Raw genomic sequence first — 23,032 nt, forward strand, 5'->3', positions numbered from 1 at the left:
TTGTGCTTCCAGCCCAGCGTTTCTCATGATGTAGGGGTTAAGATTTCAATATATGAATTGGAGAGAGAGATTACACAAACATTCACTCCTTAGCAGAAAGGTAAATTAAGTTCCTGGCAGCCTCATAATTAGAACCCAGGCAATCTAGTTCCAGAATGCAAGCTCTTAAGCCTTACACTGGGCTTCCCTGGTGGTTCAGACAGTAATCTGCCTGCAATGCGGCAGACCTGGGTTTGATCCATGAGTGGGAAGATCCCCTGGAGGAGGGAATGGCTACCAATTCCACTATTCTTGCCTAGAGAATCCCATGGACAGAGGACCCTGGTGGGCTACAGTCCATGGAGTCGCAAAGAGTCAGACACAACTGAGCGACTAACACACACACAATCCTTACACTGGGCTGCTCCCCTTTCCCTTCTCATATAGAGTGGCTCATTCATTACCAGTCACATTCTGTGCAACTCTGAGAGAGTTCAAGGTAGACAGGTTCAGAACTTCCCTCCCAGGGCTCGGAACCCACCACCTTCTCTCTCACAGACCCCACCACAGACTGCCACTCCCTCAGATGTGGATACTGCTCCCTGGACAGCTCATCTTTTCCTACTTCCCATCTCTTCCCATCAGATCTCCTTCTCTCTTTGACTGTAAGCCCACAGAGGGTAGGGAACATATTAATCTGTCTTTCACATCACCTCCCTCACATTGTGCCCGAAACATAGTGAGTACTGATTAAATGTTTGCAGGGTGAAGACTATTTATTTATTATTTTTTTAGAGCTAAGATGCTTTTATTCTACTGAACCCTTTGAGTTCATAATAATACTTTTTTATTGAGCATAATTGCTTTACAATGTTGTGTTAATTTCTGCTGTACAACAAAGTACAGCAGAATCAACCGTATGTGTACATATATCCCCTTCCTCCTGAGCCTCCCTCCCCAGCCCCATCCCACCTCCCTAGGGTATCACAGAGCATCAAGCTGAGCTCCCTGCACTGTACAGCAGCTTCCCACTAGCTATCTATTTTACACATGGTAGTACATATCCAATCAATGCTACTCTCTCAATTCATCCCATCCTTTCCTCCCCGCACCCCATGTGTCCAGAGTCCGCTCTCTACATCTGTATGCAGGGTGAAGACTTTAATGAATAAGAGAGAGTGACAGTTGCCCTGTAGCAATGTGTTTGTGTTCCACCCAGATCCCCTGGAATTCTTTTCTGTAAGTTTCCCCTGCCTTGTACCTGCATGCTCAGTCACTTCAGTCCTGTCTGACTCTGCAATGCTATGGACTGTAGCCCACCAGGCTACTCTGTCCATGGGATTCTCCAGAGAAGAACAATGGAGTGGGTTCCCGTTTCCTATTCCAGGGGATCTTCCCAATCCTGGAACGGAACCTGTGTCTCTTGTATCTCCTGCATTGCCAGGCAGATTCTTTACCACTGAGCCACAGGGGAAGCCCACCCCTTCCTTGGGGGATTTCAAAAACCAGCACCAGCAGCCCTTCTTCCAAAGACTCCACTTTGCCCCAAGTGGAGCCAACAACACCCAGGTATTTGATTCCCAAGCCTCTCCTTTATCCCAGGGCTGTGAATTGGGACTGTCTGGTGTGGAGGGTGGACACCAAGCTTCCAAGCCTCAGGGTGGAAACTCACACCCCTACCAGATTGGGATCCTTCCCTTCTCGCTCCATCCTGTTTCTGGGAAACTCAACCTCAGACTTCAGGTCATTTTCAAAATTCATCTGTGAGATAGTATGCCTGGGTGTTGATGGAAAATGACTAGAGCATTCATGGAAAGTTACTGTACTTAGTGTAGCCACAAAGTGAAAATAAAATATAATTTGTTCTGAAACTAGACTGAATTACCTTGATGATTCAAAGGTATTTTAGGAAGTTGCAGTGCCTTAGAGTCATCACGAAAAATCTCAGACACTCCAGTGTGGGGGGTCTCAGACATGGTGAAGAAAACTTCTGGTAGGCAGAGAATTGGATGGCCAGCTTCTATGACTGTCTTTCCAGGGAGAGGAGCAGAGAGCAAGCAGCAAAGCTTGACTCAATATTAAAACTCACAAAACTGATTTTTAACTGTTATGAGGATTTCATAATGCATTAATAAACATGAGACCAAAGGGAAAGGTCTAGCTGGACAAAACACACAAGTGGGTTGTTGAGATGAATATGGCTTCCCTTCCAGAATTTGTGTGTTGGTATTTCCTTGACCTTTAAGAGAAGACTTGAGGGTAAGAAGTGGAAGTACAGATTTGGTTAAGAGTCCCAATGAATTAAGAAACATGTTTCAGAGCATAAGAAAAGTCAAGGACCTCAGGTATAGCAATGAACTTGAAGAGCCACATTTACCCTATTTCTACGCAGCCACTGCTAGTAATTTCTGGCTTTAAATGGGGAATGAATGGTGATCAATGTGTTTATGAACATCCTCATTTAAAAACAAATGGCACCACAGTTTCAGAGTTTTAAATTGTAAACTTAGTAGCAAAATAAGCTGCTCCAAAATCCATAGTCTATAAAATTCACATAGCTCATAAGGAGAATGATAAAACTATAGATCATGGGCATTTGTGCTCCAAAGAAAGGTTGAGCCTGCTGTACTCATTATTTCCTCTTGGTATCAAAGACATAGACATATAACACTATAGCCAAATTGCTGCCTCATGCTGCCAGATTTTTGCAAATAAGATTTACATTATTAGGATAATGCAGTCAGCAAATTTTCATGAAAAATAGAGTGCTGCTAGTGCTCAGATTCAAGAAACCTGAATTCTTTAGCAGGCTGCAGAATGTGAGTCTTCCAGAGAAAGAGAAGCTGGGGCAAGACTTGGACACCCCACCACATTATCTATGGTGACATTTATGTGATGTCACACATATAATGTCATCTAAGAGTCCTCCTTGAAGAAACTGTATTAAAGCTTTTCTTTCCATCACCATTTAGGGTCCACAGATAACAAGGTTGTGCATAGAGTACTAGAGATTTGGGAACATGGATTTATTCTCTTTATACGATGAGTACTCAATATCCCCATCGATACGTGAAGGTAGAAATCAACCACTGCAAATCCTAAGGGAAATGTTTTTTATAAATCTACTTCCTGCATGCCTTCACTATCAAATCAGCAACTATGAAATAGACTCATTCACCATATTTTGACATGAGGAAGGAGTTAGACTGCAAAATTGATATCCTGGAATCCTAACAAATGTTGTAAACTGAGTGTGAGACAATAGATCAGACAAAAAAGGTCTTCTCTTGTTGACCTGCCACCTACCTAGCCTGTCCTCAGAATCAAAACACTGCTTTCTCTAAAAATTTCTCTTTACATGATCAAATATAAGTCTAAGAGCAGCAGGTGACATCATGCTATAACTATTTCTTCGTGATGTTCTCCAGTCTGAAATTTTCAAACAGCATATTATCTTTTAAATCATGCAACTCACCTCATCTAACAGTCACATTACTTGCTAATAGCTTTTTTCAGGCTACTCTTTGCAAACAAGCAAAATAGGGACTTCTCTGGTGGTTCAGTGGTTAAGATCTGCTACCATTGCATAGGGCACCGGTTTGACACCTAGTCTGGGAACTAAGCTGTTGCATGCTGTGCGTCAGGGCCAAAAAAATAAATAAATAAAAATAAATTTTAAAATAAGTAAAATAAAGTTATAGAAAATGGTTAAAAATGTAAAAATGGAGAATGCAGTCACTTGTGTTCACATTCTTTCCAGAGGGAAAGGGTATTTGTGGAGGTCTGTTCTATTCTGATCAATTAATTAGTTTAAAATCCTGATGCACAACCTGAACTGTGAGGATAATAGCTAGTATCATTTTTAGAACTTGATATATGCCAAGTATTGTTCTAAAACATTTTTGCATCTGTTATCCATTTAATTTTCATCATTCCTCTATGAGAAGTGGTGCCCTGTTTACACCCACTTAACCTAAGAGAACATGAGGCCTGGTTGACTGAAAGTCACAAGCTAAGGCAGTCTGGTTTCAGAGTAGATGCCCTCAGCTGCATGAATGGATATGCAGGCTCTGTGAGGTCTGGAATCCTTAAAGAATTATTTCCTATTATTCTAGTATTATATTCTCTAAAACTGAGGGGGCTGTCTTAAGAAATTTGTGTTCCTATTGGGTTTTTAGGCTATCTGAAAAGTATAGAGCTGTAGCTTGATATATTCAAGGCCCAAAATCCATGTGAATGTGACATGAGGATGCTGTCTCTCTGCAAATTCTCGCTTTGAGAGCTTCCACATTTATAATCAAGCATACACCAGAATGCAGCCTGTCTTTTGAATTGGACTGTTGCAAACACGAGTATGTAACACAGTCAGACCTCATTGGGGCCATCCTTTGCTGGTTGGGTACATTGGCAGTGAGAGATCTGAAGGCATATACTTGGCAGCAACTTCAAAATGCCCAGTTGGTCCCAGAATGTTAACATGCTCATTATGTGCATTTATTGTGCCCGGGCTCCCCACTGTCCAAATCTCCCCCGAGTCCCAATCAAGAAGAAGTATTGAGAGGAATACTGCTAATATGACATGACTGAGGACAATACAGCGTGACATGACCGGAGGTGATGAAGAGAACACTTATGGTTTCCTGACTACACCTCCCCCATCCCTGCCACATATCTTAATGCATACTAACATCCCTGCCTTGGCAGTCCCAGACAGAAAAGCCAAAAGGTATTTATGAAGCTGCATCCATCAACAGCATCAATGGTCCACCAGAAATGCTGTCAGCTTACAGATTGACTTGTACCCACTGTCTGTATATACCACTCACTTCCCCACTTCACTTCTAACTCTGCTTCCAGGGGCCAGCAAGGCATCTCCCCAGAGCCCCTACATCTTCACAAAGACTTAGGGATGCAGGATAGGAAGTAAGAGAGCCATCGTGTCACCATTTGCTTCATTAAGAGGGAAAAGCGGCAAAAAGAGGAACACATTGGATTTCAATCTAGGACCAGGATATAGAGAAAATAAACAACAACAACAACAACAAAAACAAAATCTGTACATCTGTGGTTGCTGAAGAAATCTTCCAAAACAGAGCTGTACCCATTCCTGACACCATAGCACACAGGTTCAGGGCCTGATTTTAAGTAGGTGCTTTTTTTGTTCAGAACAGTTCACCCTTTATATGATGCCTGAATTTATTGCAAATACAAGGATATAGCTGAATAACACACTAGTGTCCCAAACACTGAGAATTCCCAACTACACTACTGAATATATCCAGAGAGTGATTCCAAATTTTCTCATGTGAACTTTTGATTGACCTAGATGTTAGGAAAATGTTCTTACAATTTTTAAAAATATGTTCTCGTCATTAAATGGGAAACACTATGTTTTTCAGAAAGCATTCTGTAGGTACTGATTTAAGTGTTTCACTTAAAATTCATGGACAAAATTGCATATTCAGCATTAAAACCAAATTGCACATAATTTAATCTTTCTTTAAGATTAAGAAGCTTATTTTGAGACCTCCTTGAAATTCAGGAATTTCATTATGATTTCAACTTGTATTGCATGAAAATAAATGTGAACATAGCAACTGGCAGATGACCCAAGAATTGTGTGCCACTGGGGAGTGTGCCTCCTGGTCATTTAGGGAAGGTATTCCTCAAGGGGTCTTCTCACTTTGGAAGTCAAAAAGAGAACACACTATAAACTCTTTGACTTCAGGGAGTCAAGCCAACAAGAAGAATTTCCATTCAACATATACCATTACTTGCCTCATATACACTATACAAATATATTCAGAAAACCAAGATCAAGGCCAATCTGAATCTTAAATCCCATGGTGGTAATCTGGGATAAGACAGGGTTTCTTTTTAGGCTGATGAATGAGAATTTTTTTCTCCTTAAAAAGAAAATCATTATTATCTTTGAGGAGAGACATAAAGGCGAAAGACACATAATGTAATGAGCTGAAAATGGATTCTCATTTCTAACAAAACCTGCTGGGTCAATGGAATTTCTGTAGAACTAGTGCTGTGAAATTTGGTTATAAAAGAATAAAGAAACCAATAAGATAAAGATATCACATTAATGGAGGGGGAAGAATTATTAAATTCCTCTCCCTTTTGACATTTCCTCTGACAATTAGTATTTCCATCCTCATCAGATGATGTTAATGCTAGGCAAATTTCCAAAGGAATTAAGTCATAAAATATGTTTTGAGGGAAAGGAGGCGGGGAGAAGGAAAAAAAAAAGAGAAAAAGAGAAAGTAAAGAAGAAAGTTTAAAAAAAAAATCATCTTTAAAAGAGCTTCCAGGACTAGAATTAAGTATGGCATTAATTTTTTTTCCACCAAGTCTTAGTCTTGGCAGGTTTCTGCTAAATGCAGGAATTTCATGGATGCAGGAACTAGTGATGGAAAATGCATTATTATACACAACGATTGTTGTACTTGAGAGGAACTATATGGGAAAAATAACACCCTAGAATAAATACAAATGAAATTCATGTATCAAAACCAATACTGTGAAAAAAGTTTAAATGTTTCTTGCATTTATATCTAGTCATTAACCTAAATGCAGATTTTAGTTCAAGCTACACTTCTGCCTCATGGTCAGAAGGCCTGAAAACCTGTGACGTGGAAAATTGGCAGGATAAAGAATATTGAATTGGCCTCGATGGAAAAACAAAATTTGGCAGCCATAACCTCCTCCTTGGGCAACTCCCCCCACCACCAGCCCCATCAAATTTTCCTCCCTAGCTCACTCTTATCCCAGGAAAGAGGCCAAGGGAAGGCCATATATGAGCTCAAACAGCAAGCCAGTGTCACCCTAACCATTCACCAAGGGATCTTCCTCCTTGACCTTGAATCCCATGGTTTGAGTGAGGCCCCCCAGAAGTCCCAACTCTAGACTCACTCTCAGAGAGCATAGAGGCTAGAGGAGTCAGTACCTCCGGACTTTGGTTTTCTTCTCCTTTGGAGAAAGAAGTGGAGTGAGGCATCTTCTTTACTGGATGTGAATTTGCAATTCACAAATGAAAATGATAAATTCCTTTGCAGAAATCCCTAAAGTCTATTCCCTTCCTCCACCCCTACTCCCATCCTATTTTAATCCCACTTTTGGTCTGGTTGCCTCAAGCAAAGTAGACATTTTCTCAATGTTTTATTTAGCCTAGCAAACAAAACCCAGGGACTTCTCCAAAATTATTTCTCTACCTGGGGAGATCCTAAGGACCTACCTCACCCCTGGGGCCCACCTCTCTCCCTCCTGGAGCTCACCTCTCTCCCTCCTGGGACTCACCTCTCTCCCTCCTGGGCCTCCTCCCAAACTCAGGCTCCATTAAGCAGCCCAGTGTTGATGGAGAATATTTCCCTTCCAGCCCATTCCTAACCTCTCCCAAACTCTACAGCTTCAGAGGGAACGCTCCCCAGGCCCCCTCGCTGGGTTCCCGGACCTTTGCATGAACCATTTGGAGTGAGAACCTCTTTCCCAACGTGAATATTGTTTCCATTGTGCTGTGCCTGTGTGTGGTGGTTTCACCCTGATCTTTTCTCTCTTTGCAGCTGGTTAATAATCCACTAGCAAGTCAGGCTGCAGCGGCTGCAGCAGCAGCAGCCATGGGCTCCATAGCAAGTTCACAGGCCTTTGGCAATACCCTCTCCAGTCTGCAGGGGGTCACAGGTCAACTAGTTACTAATGCACAAGGACAGGTGAGTGGGAGTGGAAACAAGAGTGAATTTGTATGGCAGCTTGAACTCGGAAAAGAAATGAATTTCTTTTGCATGACAGTGATATGTAACCACAGTCATTCATGTCCAATAAATAATGTTGACCAGAAATGTCAAGAAGAAGAGAAGACTTGGGAGGTGTTTCTCTATTTTAGAAACAAGATTTTTTTTTTCTTTCCCCTAGAATGTCTACTAAGTTTTATGTGGGTTTTATTTCTGTACAATGACTTGTGTTATGACCTTAATTAAAGAAATTACTTTTCAGGACTGAGAAACTCTTGCTAAGAAAATATCAGTTACATTTTACAAGTAAGATTTCTGTTTTGTTTTTAATTTTTTTCGTTTTTTGGAAACTTGGGTATTGGAGGAAACTGGTAAGTTTCCTTCCCTAATTGCTCTAAGATTTCTAATTAGCCTTAAGAAAGCCATTTTCTGGGAGATCTCGCTGGTGATCCAGTGGTTAAGACTCCATGCTTCCACTTCAGATGGCAAGGGTTCAATCCCTGGATGGGAAACTAAGATCCCATATGGTGCACTGTGCAGCCAAAAAATAAAATAAAAATTTTTTTAATTAAAAAAGAAAAGAATGTTAATTTCTGGGGAGGTGATGGGAAACAATTCAAGATGTTCTGTAAAGGAAACAAAGAAAAGGTGTGAATTAGAATAAAGCCAACTGTCAGTCGACGCATGTGCCCGGCCTCTTGCTGATTCTCCCAAGAGCTTAGTGGTTTCTTGCATGCTTGTTGGTTTACTTCAACCTGCCAGGGCCAGTAAACCTTCCTCATGTCACCAGCAGGCACGTTTGTTCCCTCCCCCTGCACATGGGCCTGCATTGTGGCCACCAAGACTCTGAAAGAACTTCAGATGGAAGTCGTCCCTCTTCAAGACCCCAGTAAACCTAAAAGCTGCATGCAGAACAGAGGAGGGTGAAGCTGATGGCGTCAGGGGTGCCCTCTCGTTCAAAGGCCTGACACAGAGCCGGGGGTCGCTGCGTAGGGCATCTGGTTCTCAAACATTCCTGTGTCTGATGATGAAATGCAAGAAAGAAGCAGCTTTGCATCCTTGCTGATATTTTCTTCTCCCAGGGTTATTTTCCCAATAACAAGGTTACTACTCTCTGCTTGGCCTGCTCTGCGGGAACAGCAATTGTGATGTCTTGAACCTTGCTTTACTTTACATAAAGAGTAAACAGAGATGCATTATAAGCTAAACTGTCTCTAGCCACATCCCAGGGGGAAAAAAAAAAAAGCTGACCTTGTTATATTTCCTGGGCGGGTGCAGGATTGTCCCGTCAGAACCCCGAGGCCTGAACGATGGAGCTTGTCAAAGAGCGGCCCCAGGTAATGAATCATCTTATCACAGGTGCACACCACACATATTAAAGGAGGGATGTATGAACACCGTGCCCTCCACAGTCACCTTTCAATGTCGGCTTTAACCCTTGTTCCAATCCCTTTTCATCAAAGAATGATTTTATGCAGCCAGCTCTAAATGGAGGCTCTCAAAACCCTATTAAGATTTCTGAAGGGATGGGGTATTAGTGTGGAGGAAAAGTTGGTTATAATATCTGTAACTCATGCTCAGATCAGGTCCATCCTGGAGTCTGTTTCCTGCAGTTGAGCCCAAAATAGAACACCTTGATTCCTTTCTGCCAGGCAACTGACTCCTGAAATGTAAATTTTAAAAGTCTAAGATAGACACCATAACCACTAACTTGTATTTGCCTCTGATTTCTCTTGTCCCCATGTCCAAGTGAAATATACTCCTATGCTCCACCTCTTGAGTATTTGTGCTGGAGAAAATGCTTTAGTATTAGAAGGAATTATTAGGAGCTGATTCTTCTGATGATGTAATGGCTGATCTTTTTTGCCAGTTACAAACCTGCCTCCTTCTCAGGGACTCGAGTCATGACTTTTGCTTTTTGTAGGCTTTGCCAGCTCTCATCTCAGGGATGGCTCTCCCAACCCATAAGTACTCCTAAGGAAATGGAATTCAAAGTTGAAGCTTGATTGGCACTCTGCATGTATTGAATAAAAGTTGATGTTAACCATAATTTTTTTATTTTAGAAATTGTGTTAGGATAGGTGATTTGACATGATACACAAACCTTCTAAAGTAAAACAACAACTTACAGAGAAATCAATTATGCCCACTTGTGAAGTCTTGCCTGAGAGTTTTAGACATGTCCCAGTGTCGTCATGTCCTCCTCCCAGTGCAAGAAAAGACCAAGATGCTCTCATTTCCAAAGCAGAGGAATTTGCCACATTGATGCAGCACTGTGCATTTTTAATCTTTGTAATTTAAACACCATCATCTTCCCAGAAAAAGGTGCATGCCCTGTATCTCTTGGCATCAAGATACTTGGTTGAGCTTTATGAAGAAGTCAAATTATACTCCCAAAAAGGCAAGTATTATTTGTTGTGTGTGTGTATGTGTATATTCCTTTGGCTTGTGTTACTGTGGTACAGAAGTTAAGACTACTTTGGAATCAGGTGATTGCAATGGCCATACTCAGACTGCCATGTTAACTAGGATTACAGCATGCAGCCCATTTTCAGCTCCTTAAAAATCTCTCTGGAGCTTTTGCAGAAAAGATACAGAGAGAAAACTCTAAATATATTTAGAGATTCCTTCATTTGAGTTCTTGACATCAACTATTTTTTAAACGTGAAAGTTCACATGGAAGTCGTAACATTGAAATCTAAACTAAGTTAGAAAAGCATGTTTCACTCCACTACGGTATTTGCTACAGTAGGTCTGTTGAGGCACACAGGGACCTTGTGTTATCAGAAATGCTCTAATCCTTGATCCCCACTGCTGAGATTCTCTTTGTTCCCTGGAAGTCAGTGTGGGATTACACAGTAGTTTATAGAGTCCTGGCTGAATTCAGACCTACTTGACTGAGAGTGGGTTTAGGCTCCACCTCTTTTTCGTCTTTTGACGTGAGGGTAATGATTTAACTTTCCTCAACCAGAGCCTCATCCTGTGAATTCTAACGCAACTCCTGTGAGGCAGCCTGGATCACTGGCTCCAGCTCAGAGGGCAGGAGGTCCTAGGTCTGCCTGCTTGGCTGGGCAGATGCCCACTTAGGGAGACATTTCCCAGATCTCCCTTCAGTCTCTAACCTTAGACTCAACAGGAAGACATTCTACCACCGGAGACTTGCAGTTTTGCTTCCCAGGCTTGGAATCTGACTGTTTTCATTTACCAAATCTCAGTAAATTTAAAGGACATCTCAATATAGTTAAAGGTTTTTTACAGTTTTTTTTTTCCAAGTAGTAGTTTTGAAGCAAATATGGAGGGAAACCTCAGACATTTCATACCCTTCTAACCTTGCCATTCATTCAGAATGGCAGTTAATTCAAAAGTCAGAATTAACTTGTCCAAAGAGTGAATAATACTAACAAAATACTTCATTCTTTTCTTTACATTTTTTAATTAGTTAATTCATTTATTCATTTGGCTGCTCCAGCTCTTAGTTGCGGCACAGAGGATTTTTAGTTACAGCATATGGGATATAATACTTTGACCAGGGATCAAACTAAGGCCCCCTGCATTGGGAATGCAGAGTCTTAGCCATTGGAATACCAGTTCAGTTCAGTTCAGTCGCTCAGTCGTGTCCCACTCTTTGCAACCCCGTGAATTGCAGCAAGCCAGGCCTCCCTGTCCGTCACCAACTCCCAGAGTTCACTCACGTCCATCGAGTCAGTGATGCCATCCAGCCATCTCATCCTCTGTCGTCCCCTTCTCCTCCTGCCCCCAATCCCTCCCAGCATCAGAGTCTTTTCCAATGAGTCAACTCTTCACGTGAAGAGGCAAAAGTACTGGAGTTTCAGCTTCAGCATCATTCCTTCCAAAGAACACCCAAGACTGATCTCCTTTAGAATGCACTGGTTGGAACTCCTTGCAGTCCAAGGGACTCTCAAGACTCTTCTCCAGCACCACAGTTCAAAAGCATCAATTCTTCGGCACTCAGCTTTCTTCACAGTCCAACTCTCACATCCATACATGACTACTGGAAAAACCATAGCTTTGACTAGACGAACCTTTATTGGCAAAGTAATGTCTCTGCTTTTCAATATGATATCTAGGTTGGTCATAACTTTTCTTCCAAGGAGTAAGCGTCTTTTAATTTCACGGCTGCAGTCACCATCTGCAGTGATTTTGGAGCCCCAGAAAAATAAAGTCTGACACTGTTTCCTCATCTATTTCCCATGAAGTGATAGGACCGGATGCCATGATCTTAGTTTTCTGAATGTTGAGCTTTAAGCCCTCTTTTTCACTCTCCTCTTTCTCTTTCATCAAGAGGCTTTTTAGTTCCTCTTCACTTTCTACCATAAGGGTGGTATCATCTGCATATCTAAGGTTATTGATATTTCTCCCAGAAATCTTGATTCCAGCTTGTGTTTCTTCCAGTCCAGCGTTTCTCATGATGTACTCTGCATAGAAGTTAAATAAGCAGGGTGACAATATACAGCCTTGACGGACTCCTTTTCCTATTTGGAACCAGTCTGTTGTTCCATGTCCAGTTCTAACTGTTGCTTCCTGACCTGCATATAGGTTTCTCAAGAGGCAGGTCAGGTGGTCTGGTATTCCCATCTCTTTCAGAATTTTAGGGACACCAGGGGGGTCCCTAAAAAAACTACTACATTCTAAATTCACAAAGCACATATCTTACCCAGGGATGTTAATATATTTTAAATTATATCACACACAACCTCACTGTGAGGTGGGAAGGTACCAAATGTCTTGATGATAATTAGTGTAATGAAATTGACAATGGCTGTCATAGTGCTGGGAAGAACATTTTGCTTCCTTCTGTTTCCATGCAAGTGGGAAAGGTAGGCAATAGAAAGAATGCTAGTTATAGGCTCATTTGAGTCCGAAGTCATTCAGTTACTAGCTCTGTGACCCTAGGCAAATTACCTCATCTCTCTCTGGCCTCAGTTTTATTTTAAAATAAAAATAATCAAAAGTAAGCCCCTAGATTATGAAGTTATATGAGATGTGTGTGAAAAAAAAAAAACCTACTATAGCACCTCAGTATGCCATTAAAGACTCAATCAATGTTTATCATAATGTTCATCATCATTTAGAGTTTGTCTAACATTTTCTGGAATGTTTCTTTGTTCAGATATGCAGCAAAGGCAGTGCAGTGCTCAGGCAAAGAGAACAGGCTCTGTAACTAGACTGCTGTTCACCAGGTGTGAGACCTTGGGCAATTGATTTACCCTCTTTGTGCCTCAGTTTCTGCATCTGAAAAATGGGGATTATTATGGCACCAGCTTCTAGGACTAAAGGGCTTAGAACAGGGTCAGGCACATAATGATCATTCAATAATACCATCATTCAATTAATGCTACCTATTAGGATTAATCAAGGAGCTGTGTTTTGGTTTATAGCTGTGCACTGGTTCATAATTCTGCAGTGTCTGAGGAGTTTGAGAATGTGAAAATCTTAATAGTAGGACATTAATTTCCTTTACAGAAATGTCATCCCTACCCTGGATAGTTCAATAGGGGTGTGTATGTGTGTGTGTGTGTTCCTAACACGTATTCAGTGGGTCTGTTCAGGATTTGGCAAGTAGATTTACCATCGATTTGTTCAGCTATGGAACTGGTTTCCCTCAGGCCCCTGGCAATATCTCCTTATTGGCATTATTGCAGAAAAGTAAAAGCAAATGAAATTTCATTTTATCCTGGGGCTAAAGAAAGCATTTTACATTTTAACTGAAGCTTAGAATGTTTCCTGATGAAATTAGTTCTCGACCACTGTGAAATTTTCTTAAGTGGCAGCAAGGCAAGTCAAAAACCCTCCCTTCAGTCTTTAAAGAGCCAGTCAAGTGGAAAAAAAAATCAGCTAAACAATATTACTCTTTTATATATATAAAGAAGAAAATTTTAAAGGACTTACCCATTCAGGTTAACTGAGAATACACACAGTGTCCTGTGAATAAACGATGGCTGAGCAGAGCTGGTTTGGCAAGAAGGGAGGATGTGTTGTAGTAGGGGGTGCTTCCTAAGTGACCCCAAGGCCATAATTAAACAAAAACGATCTGCTGATCCTAACAGTAGCCTAGGCTGGAGAGGGGTGGATGAAGAGGCAGCACCACCACTGGTAACAACTGGAAGGCCATTTCAGTATCATAGCTTTCTAGTGGTGAGAAGTACATGTCTTGGAGTGAAGAAACTCGATGCTGACGTTGGGATAGCCCTCTGAAGTATAATAATAGTAAAGCTCCATAGAATCTCTAGAAGGCAAGAGGGTAGCTAAGAACATTGACTTTGAAGGACACAGGTCTGATGGGAACACATTGCTAACTCTGTGGCCCTGGATAAGGTCTAAGAACCTTCCTGGGCCTCTGTTTCCTCATCTGCAAAGTAGAAGTGATAAGACTTCTCACATTCTTTTGTGGTGGGGTTAGACATGATAGCATCAGGGAGACTGCCGAACACAGTGCCTGCTAAGTCTTAAGCATTTAATAAATTGTATTCATTGATCCATAAGTTAGTGCTGTAGCTATTGTTTTTAGGATGAAAAAGCAGCAATTGACACTGAACTATAAGTTGCTAAAATCATTCAATACGATGGGAATTTCCTGGCTGTCCAGTGGTTAGGACTCAGCACTTTCACTGCCAGGGCCACGGTTCAATCCCTGGTCTAGGAATTAAGATCCCTCAATCCACACAGTCAAAAAAAAAAAAAAAAAAGAAAGAAAATTAAATAAAGTCATTCAACACATAATTTAATTAAGAAGGAGAATCTTTTAGAATCACTACAATATGAATGAATATAAAGTTATAATAAATGCAAATCTTAGCCAAAGGATTGAGATATAATGAACATATATATGTCTATTGAGCCCCTCTGTGGGTTTGATTAGGTCTGTCTGTGTAGGACAAATAACAAAGCCACAGCTGCCCATGTTGTAAAACTAATTTTAAACTTTGCACAAAGAAACAAATCGATGGTAAGTCTACTTTAACAATGGGACTTGAGCCAGTGAGATGTGTTTGATGTATCCAGATAAAACCAACTGCGTGGGAATTTAGGAATTTCCCATCAACTTCTGTATTTCATTTTTTATAATGAAACACGGTAACTCTAGAGAAAAATAGAAGTTTTTTACATAAAAAATAGTACAAAAGACATTCTTGATAAGCCACCCAGATAGTAACCTTTTTCCATACAAGCTTAAGTTCTTTTGCTTATTTTTAAAAGAAATAAAACATTCCTGATACAGCTAAGGCCTTAAAACTCCTCCCATTCCTCTCCTTGCCTTCCCCTGCTGATTACTATGATAAAAACGGTGATTCCTTTCATGCAAATTTTGCATTTTTACTACAAAATATTGATTTTTTAAAGCTACAAAATCATTACAGAATACCATCTTAATACAACAAATAGAATATATTATTTAGAAACTTTGCACAAATAAAAATGAAACACGTTTTTTTAAAAATTCAGTCAGTATCTAAAAATTCCAAGTAGGCATCTAGATATACCCCTGCCCCCAAATATTATGAACAGAGCAATAGACACGTGTAATACATTCAACCAATGAGTTTGGCCATGTTTTCTAAATCAAAACTCAAAACGATGTGAAAAAAAATTTTTTATTTTCTCATATCTAATCCACGTGGAACTTAGGGTATTATGAGCAACTATACATCAATTTAAAGAAGATTTTATCTTCTCATTTGCAAATATCATTATATGAAGGTTTTTTTAAGGTGTAAAAATTCAATCACATTCAGTGAAATACATATAAATTAGCATTGTTTAATAGGATAACAGCTCATTCTAGGGACTGGGAAATCTATGTTTATGGGGTTAGTAACATTATACGAATTTTACCCTGGCTTCATCCGAGTAATAAAGATAAAACAATAACCACAATAAACCACCCAATCTTTCCACTAACATATCAAATTTCCCCTCTGAGCCCAGTTAAGAGCTCTATTTCCTCATTTCAGGAGAGGCCATTGCATTAAAGCAGTGCTTCCTTAAGTGTGCCCCTCAACACTCCTCACAAAAGGGGGTTCTCTGAGGAGACGTGGGAGGTGCTGCAGTCAATGAATACACATGAGGCCGGGCAGGGGACACGCCCCACCCAGCAGATGAGCCAAAAGTCCCTTTAATTTCTTTAACCCTGCTTTCCCCAAATTCCCTGCCACCCTCCATATCCTTCGAATTTACAGTTTGGAAAATGGTGCAGGAAGTAACTTACTTGCATCCCTATCCACGATTTTGAATAATAGTGCTGAGTTGTGTCAGACTCTTTGTGGCCCCATGTACTGTAGCCCACTAGGCTTCTCTATCCACGCAATTTTCCAGGCAAGAATACTGAAGTAAGTTGCCATTTCCTTCTCCAGGGGATCTTCCCAACCCAGGGATAGAAGCGGTGTCTATTCCGTCTCCTGCATTGGCAGGCGGATTCTTTACTAGGAGTGACACCTAGGAAGCCATTTGAATAATGACTTTGATCAAAAAGGAGCCACTTCCAGGAAGGTTCTGCTCTGTCATGAGGTTGGGAGTGGGAGGCTTTGCAGTGACTTCTGTTTTGAGTGCACACACCTGCATTGCACATTTTTGCAGAAAGAAGGGATCCCGCGCCACTGAGAACTCCCTGGGGTTGCAATCGGAGCACTGTGGGCAGACAGACAAATAGGTGGCGGCTCCCAGGCCTCCCGCTGTGGTGCACTGGCTGGAGCTTTGGCACCTGCTGTGACTGGGCAGGGGTAGGATGAAGGGTTCCTCACCATTCTGAGAAGGGAGGTGCCCTTCATGGGAAATGGCGCTAACGAGCCCCAATGGCCCGCAGTGATCGAGGGCGATGGATTTGATGAAGGCGTTGCTTCTGCAGTGGCTCAGCTGCTGACACATGGGATCTAATCAGGTCTCAGAGGCGGTCAGGGCCACAGGCAGAAGCTCCAGTCTGTCCCTCATTGTGACAGCGAACTGTTCAGCCCAGCCCTTGCTGCCTGGCCAAGGGTCAGCTCCTCTCTCCCTCTCTGGCTCCCTCCTTACCACCTCCATTTCTGAAATGAAAGGGTTAATCCCATTAGTGTCATCATTCCCAAAGAGCTGGCCAAGTTAAAGAGCTGGAAAATGAAGCACCCTCAGAAATCTTCCTACCTTCCTCCCAGAGCAGAACTCAGCAGGGTAGCGTGTCCTGTGCGACTAAAGTGATGGTCAGGTGGACAGAAACAGGAGGAAGAATCTAGTTTGGGGGATTCCTTCTGAAGACTAAACCTGAGAGAACCAAGGTCTCTCTCATCTAAAGCAGTGATTTGGATTACAGTGCTGACACTATTTTCCCCCACTCTGGTCACTACATTTTTAAAAAGAAATTCTCGAGTATTACATTTTCCTGTAAGTAGGGAAATGTTTTCTTGTGTAGACTCTTAGAGTAAGACAGTTAGGTAATCTTTCTGGCTAAAGAATAAGAAAGGAGCCAATTAACTAAGGGAGCAACCTAATTAACAGCTGTGATTCTAGAAGGGCAATAAGTTACAAGACTCCAAGTTCCCTCAGAGCTAGTCTGACTTTTCCAATCTTTGTTTCAAGAACATAGTTTACATTCCAATTACTGTAAACTTAGTGGCAAAATAGTATCACTGAGTAATGTTCATGGGATTCATTTCAGTGTGCAAAACTCTTCAGCCATCTTACGTCTTAGAGCGGTGCTAGGTTTTAGCTGAATGCTCCTTTAGGCTAAGTGATTTCTAGAAAAGCAAAATGGAACTCTAGCTCCCCATGCACTGTGGCTCCACTGTGGAGCAGGTGTCGTATGTGGTCCCACGGGGGCACTTCACCACAGGTCTGATGATCCCAGCCATGCAGATGAGCAAACTCTCGGGAGAGTTCAGGCAGCCCCCTGGGATGATGCCTTCAGTAAGTGGCAGATCTGAGACGTGAGCCACAAATCTGTATCCATCCTGTGGCTTCTAGCTCACCTTCTGGGGTTCAAAGACCCAGGTTCATTTTCTGGATGCTCCATAGATTTGTCACAAATCCAGAAACTGCATTGCCCCATCTACAAAGGAGAACTGTAATTCTTTTCCTATCAACCTCAGAAATTTCTCTTGATGATACACAAACCCTCACACATTGGAAACTGTTAAGAGCTAGGCTGCTGCTGCTATTTAGTCGCTCAGTCATGTTAGTCTCTTTGCGACCCCATGGACTGGAGCACGCCAGGCTCCTCTGTCCAACAAGTTCTCCAGGCAAGAATACTGGAATGAGTTGCTGTTTCCTTCTCCAGGGGATCTTCCCAACCCAGAAATCGAAGCTATGTCTTCTGCTTGGCAGGTGGATTCTTTACTACTGAGCCATCAGGGAAACCCAAGTCTTAAATGAAAGTAAAAGTTGCTCAGTTGTGTCGGACTCTCTGTAACCCCGTAGACTTTAGAGTTCATGGAATTCTCCAGGCCAGAATACTGGAGTGGGTAGCCGTTTCCTTCTCCGGGGGATCTTCCCAACCCATATGCAAAATTAAGGACCATTTATTTAAAAGGTAATTCTGTACTGTGAGTCTGAGAAACTACTGATCTTAAGTTACACCCTCAGTTTAATAACAGCTTTTTTGTAATGGAAGAAAATTAAACAAATGTATCAGTTGTTAGGGGCAGCCTAATTTTACAAATATTAAAAAATGTAAAAATTATGGGGATTGTGTAATTGAGGAAGTATTATTTATTTGATAAATCATCAACCAAATCCAGCATCAGAAAGACTATACACTGGGCTGTTGATGATGGCTCTCCTTTTAGTAATTTTTAGTGAAAAGTCAGAGATGAAAGTAGAAGCTATTTATGTCTCAGTTTTTCCAAATAAAGGGTGAAAATTAAACTTGATTTGGGTCATGGGCAATGAAAGAGAGGAAGTGTGAATTTTGACTTAGCATCCCTAGAGCAACATCAGCTTTTTCTGTGCAATTTTTATGGCTAAGCAGAACATTCTCACAGAGGGGAAAATATCAAATTCACATAGGAGACTCAGTCAACTTCCCAGTTTGTTCATTGTACCATTTACTATACCATATGCCCCAATAATGCACCCAACTTTCTTGTTGGCCTAGAAATTGTTGACATGATGCGTTCTTCTTAGAGATGTAAGCATCATGTCATCAATCAGAGAGAGCCAGCAATGGAAAAGTCACAACTCAGAACAGTTAGAGGAGCCAGGTTCAAGTTCAACTGTACATATGTAACCTTTCATACGATCCGGTGGCATACAATCCATTAGCCATAGAGTTCAGTCGCTCAGTCGTGTCTGACTCTTTGCAACCCCATGAATCACAGCACGCCAGGCCTCCCTGTCCATCACCAACTCCCAGAGTTCACTTGAACTCACGTCCATCGAGTCAGTGATGCCATCCAGCCACCTCATCCTCTGTTGTCCCCTTCTCTTCCTGCCCCCAATCCCTCCAAGCATCAGAGTCTTTTCCAATGAGTCAACTGTTTTTGCATGAGGTGGCCAAAGTATTGGAGTTTCAGCTTTAGCATCAGTCCTTCCAATGAACACCCAGGACTGATCTCCTTTAGGATGGAGTGGTCGGATCTCCTTGCAATCCAAGGGACTCTCAAGAGTCTTCTCCAACACCACAATTCAAAAGCATCAATTCTTCAGCGCTCAGCCTTCTTCACAGTCCAATTCTCACATCCGTACATGACTACTGGAAAAACCATAGCTTTGACTAGATGGACCTTTGTTGGCAAAGTAATGTCTCTGCTTTTTAATATGCTGTCTAGGTTGGTCATAACTTTCCTTCCAAGGAGTAAGCGTCTTTTAATTTCCTGACTGCAGTCACCATCTGCAGTGATTTTGGAGCCCAAAAAAATAAAGTCTGACACTCTTTCCCATTTCCCCATCTATTTTCCATGAAGTGGTGGGACCAGATGCCATGATCTTCGTTTTCTGAATGTTGAGCTTTAAGCCAACTTTTTCACTCTCCTCTTTCATTTTCCTCAAGAGGCTTTTTAGTTCCTCTTGACTTTCTGCCGTAACGGTGGTGTCATCTGCATATCTGAGGTGATTGATATTTCTCCCAGCAATCTTAATTCCAGTTTGTGCTTCTCCCAGCCCAGCATTTCTCATAATGTACTCTGCATAGAAGTTAAATAAGCAGGATGACAATATACAGCCTTGATGTACTCCTTTTCCTATTTGGAACCAGTCTGTTGTTCCATGTCCAGTTCTAATTAGCCATAGAACATTGCTCCAAACTGCTATTCATCTCACCACCTAACACATTCCACCTTGTAAAAATAACAATACACATTAGATGCCAAGAAGTTGTCATAAGGTACAGACTTCAGAATGTGCCAGTAAAGCCAAGATGTGATATGATTTGTACTTACTAATAAATGGCATCAATCAAGCAGCACACAGGCACAGAAAGAAAAACACTACACACCCCTGATCTAACACTTGCCAATAGATACTCACAATAGTCCAGTCACAGAGTGATAGAGATAAAACGTGCAAATATCTGTGTATTCATTTGGAAAGCAGTCCAAGGTAAAGAGCACAGGCTTCCAAATTAGACTCCATCCCCAAGCAGCTCTGCAACCCCAGGCAGGGCCCCTAATCTCACTCAGTTTTGTCTTCCTGGCAATGGAAGGCATTGCTGTCCTCTGATGGAAGCTGCTTGCAGCATCACACGTCTAAGTGCCTCCTACCACGCCTGCCATATAGTTGTCATTTCATACATATCATGCTCTCCCCACCTCTATATATTTTATCCACTGCTCCAAAGTAAGGTCTGTTTAGTATATTGAAGTTTTATATGGAAATGCTTTTTTTTAATGCTTTTAAGCATAATGCCATCCAGTATTACTGTATCTGATGAAAACAACATTTGTCTATTTTACTTAACTTTCTTCAATTTTTTACACCACTGTACTAATATTTCAGGGTTGTTGTCAGGATTAAAAGCAACAAAGGGTATTAAATGCTTGGCACAGCTCCAGGTACATACCGAGTACCAAGCAAGCCCTGCCTCTCTCCCTCACTCTTGACCACCAGGGTTTTGAAACCCATGGTCACCCCAGCATGCAGAGAGGGCCAGATTGATGATTTTTCAGTCCACTGCTCACACTATTAATAACCAGGTAAGCTGACTACCTTGTTTTCTCCATATTATCAGCAACAGAAGGTTAAGTGATGTCTAGCTTGCCTCTGTAACATGACTACGTGGCTGAGGACAGGAGAGCGTCCACTTTTCCTCATAACAAAGTGTTGTACTTTGTTTAATCAAAAAGCAGTCACAAGGGTTTTTTATCTGCGGGGTTCATTAAACTATTGTTCATTTCTTATGATGCTCTAGAATAAAAACATTTCTGTCTACCTTCAGTAAATCTGCAGGTGATATTAGCAAGCTCTCCCATACCACCAAAAGGAAGAGATGTAGTGATATGTACAGCTAGAGAAACAAAAATCTGTTTCAAATTCAGAGAATTTGAGGATTTGATTGCAAGTTGAAACTGATTTTAATGTGAGGACCTTCTCAGTATAATTGGTTACAAAAGAAAGTTTTGTAATATGAAAGGAGAAAGATATTTAAATCATTTATGTTTAAAAGGTGATGCACAGAGAATTCTCTGTCAGTCCAGTGGTGAGGAGCCCGCACTTTCATTTCCAGGAGTGCCAGTTCAATCCCTGGCTGGGGAAATAATATCCCATAAACCATGCACACAGCCAAAAGTAAAATAAAAGTCTCTTACTAAAAAAAAAAAAAAAAGAGTGGTATACAAATTGCTTAGATGAACACAGAAGGGAGTGAGATGGCATGCTACTCAGAATTCTAAGAATTCATTCTGAATTTTTGAGATCACAAAAGTATATACATTTTAAAATATTAGCAAGAGTTTCTGCTCTCCCTCAGCTCACATCGGGACAGCATAGTGGAAATGGAGATAATGTTGATGGTTTTACACATTTAAACTTGCTCCTGCCGTCCTAATCTAGAGGAATCAGAAAGAACTAAGAAAGTACCCTTCTCAGAAACCAAATCTTGGTACCACATACATTGCTAGAAATGCCCCCCAAATTTTTAGAGAAGTTAAACAGGTTATTTTTTAATTCTGAGTAGATTAATTTATTGTTTTGTAACTAAAATCTCCATTGTTCTTTAATGTAAGTATCACTATGCCAACTTCTACATGATTTAATAATCTTACACAATATATATGAGTGAATTCATCTGGCATGATGAGAAACATATTCCTAACAAGGCTGTATTTATAGCTTTGCAATGAACAATTCCAAAATTTGTATTATTGGCATAAATTTTGATTTCTTGAGCTTAGGACAGGATAGTTGGAAAATCATTATGTTAGTGAGATCTTTGGCCACTTTATTTTAATTTTTTTTTTAATTTGACTACACCAGGTCTTAGTTGCAGAACATGGGATCTTTGATCTTCATTGCAGCATGTGGGATCTAGTTCCCTTACCAGGGGTCAAACCTAGGCCCCCTGCATTGGGATCATTGTGTCTTAGCCACTGGACTGCCAAGGAAGTCCTGGTTTATTTTTAGTAATAAATTAACATTGTCCTGTGACCAAATTTGAAGTATCAGATGTGTATATAGTATATATATCATATATTGAAAGTGAAGTGAAAGTGTTAGTCACTCAATTGTGTCTGACTCTTTGCATCCCCAAGGACTGTAGCCCACCAGGCTCCTCTGTCCATGGAATTCTCCAGGCAAGAATACAAGAGTTTGTAGCCATTTCCTTCTCCAGGGGACCTTCCTAACCAAGGGATTGAATTCTTGTTTCCTACACTGTAGGTGGATTCTTCACCATCTGAGGCACAAGGGAAGCCCATATCATATATTATACTCTGCATATATATTTTGTATATATTATGGACACACATATTATATTGTATATATATTCTATGTATATACTTTGAGGGACATTTAAAATAGAAACCAGAAAATTATGAGAAATAACTAGAAGAGTGTAATGGCCCTCTGTCCTTACAGTTATCAAAACCTGCCCAATAGTTAGGGGTAAGAGAGTGAAAACTGGTCACCTATGAAAATGAGGATACAATTTTATGAGAAAAACTCATCGGCCTAATTCTAATGAGTTATAGTCTTTGTTGTGAGAAATGAGAAATTCAGTGGTCTCACCCTAAAGAACATTGAAAAAACATTACTAAGAAGAAATTGAAAAAGTAAAATATGGTAAAGTGATGAAGACAACTTTTTTCTGATTGACCAGATAGATAAATTTTGCATGCAAGTATCAAAATACATTTAATTTTGCCACAACAATAGATATTCTCTTCACAAAAAGCATATGA

The 23,032-nt window shown here is 40.9% G+C and overlaps 1 protein-coding gene across 2 annotated transcripts in view; it reads left to right on the forward strand.

Annotated features, from left to right (window-relative positions):
- The window catches only part of POU6F2 (POU class 6 homeobox 2), a 391,233-nt gene that overhangs the window by 330,730 nt on the left and 37,471 nt on the right, over positions 1-23,032 (forward strand). For both annotated transcript variants that reach the window (XM_018047519.1, XM_018047521.1), the window contains exon 5: positions 7,548-7,694. In XM_018047519.1, the coding sequence (XP_017903008.1) occupies positions 7,548-7,694 (147 nt within the window). The remainder of the gene's footprint in view (positions 1-7,547; positions 7,695-23,032) is intronic.

The sequence above is a fragment of the Capra hircus genome, chromosome 4 (assembly GCF_001704415.2).
Source record: "Capra hircus breed San Clemente chromosome 4, ASM170441v1, whole genome shotgun sequence".
Classification (NCBI taxonomy): domain Eukaryota; kingdom Metazoa; phylum Chordata; class Mammalia; order Artiodactyla; family Bovidae; genus Capra; species Capra hircus.